The 2612-nt window shown below is 39.6% G+C and overlaps 1 protein-coding gene across 2 annotated transcripts; it reads right to left on the reverse strand.

Moving 5' to 3' along the window:
• Positions 1–242: 242 nt before the first annotated feature.
• Positions 243–2612, reverse strand: LOC18022216 (chaperone protein DnaJ). 2 transcript variants are annotated; one of them, XM_006405097.2, is made up of 2 exons: positions 2393–2612; positions 243–1738 (listed from the first exon to the last, which is right to left on the reverse strand). In XM_006405097.2, exon 2 carries the CDS (start codon positions 1645–1647, stop codon positions 334–336), a length of 1314 nt encoding a protein of 437 aa, XP_006405160.1. In that variant the 5' UTR covers positions 1648–1738; positions 2393–2612; the 3' UTR covers positions 243–333. The 2 variants fall into 2 exon arrangements, with proteins under 2 accessions (XP_006405160.1, XP_024014177.1); XM_024158409.1 differs by having other exon boundaries at positions 243–1741.

Genomic DNA, 2612 nt, shown 5'->3' on the forward strand with positions numbered 1-2612 from the left:
TTGTTTTTGTGACCACTTGTAATGCCCTCTTTAAATTTTAATTTTCATCTTTAAAGGCAACACTGATTTTTTTATTTTATGCAATATTAACCATAAATAACAAACGATTTCTTTTGTAATATAACTTTGTCTATATATCATAATATTTCTTAATACTTCAATCTTATATATTTTAATTTAATTAGTTTTCTTAGAAACCTAATTTTGTTCTGGAATTGAGAATTTCAAAACTCAATCACAGAATACGTTTACTTCAAAGTAATATATTTTTGTCTTTTGTTTTTTTACATAGGTTTATTTTAAAGGCTTATGCAATTTTTTGTAAACATGATTTTATATTTGCATTGGCATATTTTGATATATGCATTGGTTATCTGCAAATGACTTCTCAGCTCTATCCTTGTCCAAGTCACAAAAATCTCGTTCAGGAACATCAATTGTAAAGGCTGAAGTGCCTTCAACAGAGTCCACACAGCATGATTCATTGCCCACATCGAGATCATCGGTTTGCCTTCCGTTTGCGTCAGCTTCAGCAACGATGGTAGATAATTCTTGTAGCTTTCTGCTGATTACCCGCATAGCTTTCATTTTCAACAAATTATTTAGCTCCTCCTCAGAAAACTCTTTCACAATCTTGGACTTGGGAGCAGAACAGCTTGCTGTGTTGGAACCAGCAACTGCATTTTCCAACACCTTTCTTCTTTTTGGAGGATTTGTCGATGGAGCACCAGCCACTCTTTTGGTGTACTCTCTACGCACAACCTCGTCTTTTCGTGGCCCGGTCTGTGCAGCGTGACCAGGGTTTTTGGTTCCAGTGTGCACACCACCCCACTCAAAGGAATCATGTTCACCATACACTCCATTATTGTCTCTGCTTTTCTCTCTTCCGTCTGTCATCTGACGCATAGAGTCCAACTGGTGCTCGTGAAAGGTCTGGCGGATCGAACCTGAGCCTGGAGGATCTGTTTCCACAGCTCTAAACGGCTTACGACAGTTGGGACACCGGAGGTTCTGGTTTAGGTAAACACGATGATACTCATACTGTGTTGTGCAAGTGCGGCACACAGTCCAAAAGGTTCCATCAGCAGTTGTTTTATGAGCTGAAGTAGTCGCAGTAGCCGCAGAGGCAGAATCAGAGGCATCACTTGCTCGCTTTACACCTCTCTTTGCGCTCTTCGCTTTAGTAGCTTTCTGAGATCCGTTGTTTGCAGGCTTTGATGATGAAGCTCCTCTTCCTCCTTCATACAATCCCAGGTTCCGTTTCAGGTCATAGTCAGCTCTCTTCGCCTTGTCGGAGAACATAGCCCACGCCTGAGAGAGAAACTTGAAGGCTTCCTCTGCTCCGATCGACTTGTTCCTGTCAGGATGAAGCAGTACAGCCAACTTTCTGTAACGTTTCCTCACTGTTTCGTCGTCAGCTTCGGGGTTAATACCAAGAACACCGTAGTGGTCTATCTCCCCATGTATTATATTCTGTGCAGATAAATGTACATCAAATGTGGCCACCATTTGCGCAATTCCATCGAGTTCTGGAGACAGGAACTGAGCCTTCAAGGCAAATTTCCTAGCTCCCGCAAAATCATTCGCTAAAAACCTCCTGATTGCAATCTCTCTAGCCCTTCTACCCTCTTCTTTATTAAATTCCATTAGGAGCCTACTAATTTATTCTTTCCACTTCAAGATATTTTGAATGGACTTCAACTACGAGCAACGGTAAGGAGTGACAAGACACCAAGACCTGCTAATGAGAATCGAATCAACTGATCAGTAACGAGATTGATATACTTGTTGCAAAGAAAAGAAAACAACCAACGTGAGAGATGGATTGAATAGTGATTCTTCTAGAAAAACTTCAGACTACATATACATTTGTAAGGGAGAAGCAATCCACACAGTCACAACAAGTAACCAATCAATGTATATATTCACAAAATCCAAAATGATCCTGCTCAAGCACACAGATTCCTAAGAGTGATACAATGGCACTACTTGACAAAAGTTAACAATTTCAAGACAGAGTAAGTAATTCCATCAAAACCCTTTTATCATTAACTCACAAACATGCTGCATTGAAGAATCTAGTAAAAGGGAAACGTAACCCTCATCATTAAATTGCCCCATGTTCTGGATTTCATGAAAAATTAGGACATGAAGTCAGCAATTATGTTCATTCATAACATAACCCTCATCATTAAATTGCCCTAAACTCTAAAGGCTAAACGTATCCGTAGGGACATTTGCTTGTAAATTCTCAACAATTCAACATATATCACACAAAAACACATTCAAACACTTCTGTCTGTAATCCGAGTGGGTGTTAACACATAGTAGTAATAAAAAAATCGGATTTTTTAGGAGAAAAAATAACAAAAGCAAGGAGATGGAATCTTACTTAGACGATATCGGAAAAGTGGACGGTGAAGGAAGGGTTTTGTTTCGTTTTTGGCGACACAGATTCTGGATTTTCCGGTGAAAATGGAATCAAAAGTAGCAAAAGCGATCCCAAAGGAGAATTGGAGTTGAATGAAAATGAAGGGGCGCTTCGCTTCTACTAAAATCGGCCTCGATTCGAACCGATGTTTTTGTCACAGCTTCGAATCGGTTTTTTTTCC

The sequence above is a fragment of the Eutrema salsugineum genome, unplaced genomic scaffold (assembly GCF_000478725.1).
Source record: "Eutrema salsugineum unplaced genomic scaffold, Eutsalg1_0 scaffold_15, whole genome shotgun sequence".
Classification (NCBI taxonomy): Eukaryota; Viridiplantae; Streptophyta; class Magnoliopsida; order Brassicales; family Brassicaceae; genus Eutrema; species Eutrema salsugineum.

Coding starts and splice junctions, on each gene's coding strand:
- LOC18022216 (XM_006405097.2), bottom strand. CDS start 1,647: ATGGAATTTAATAAAGAAGAGGGTAGAAGGGCTAGAGAGATTGCAATC.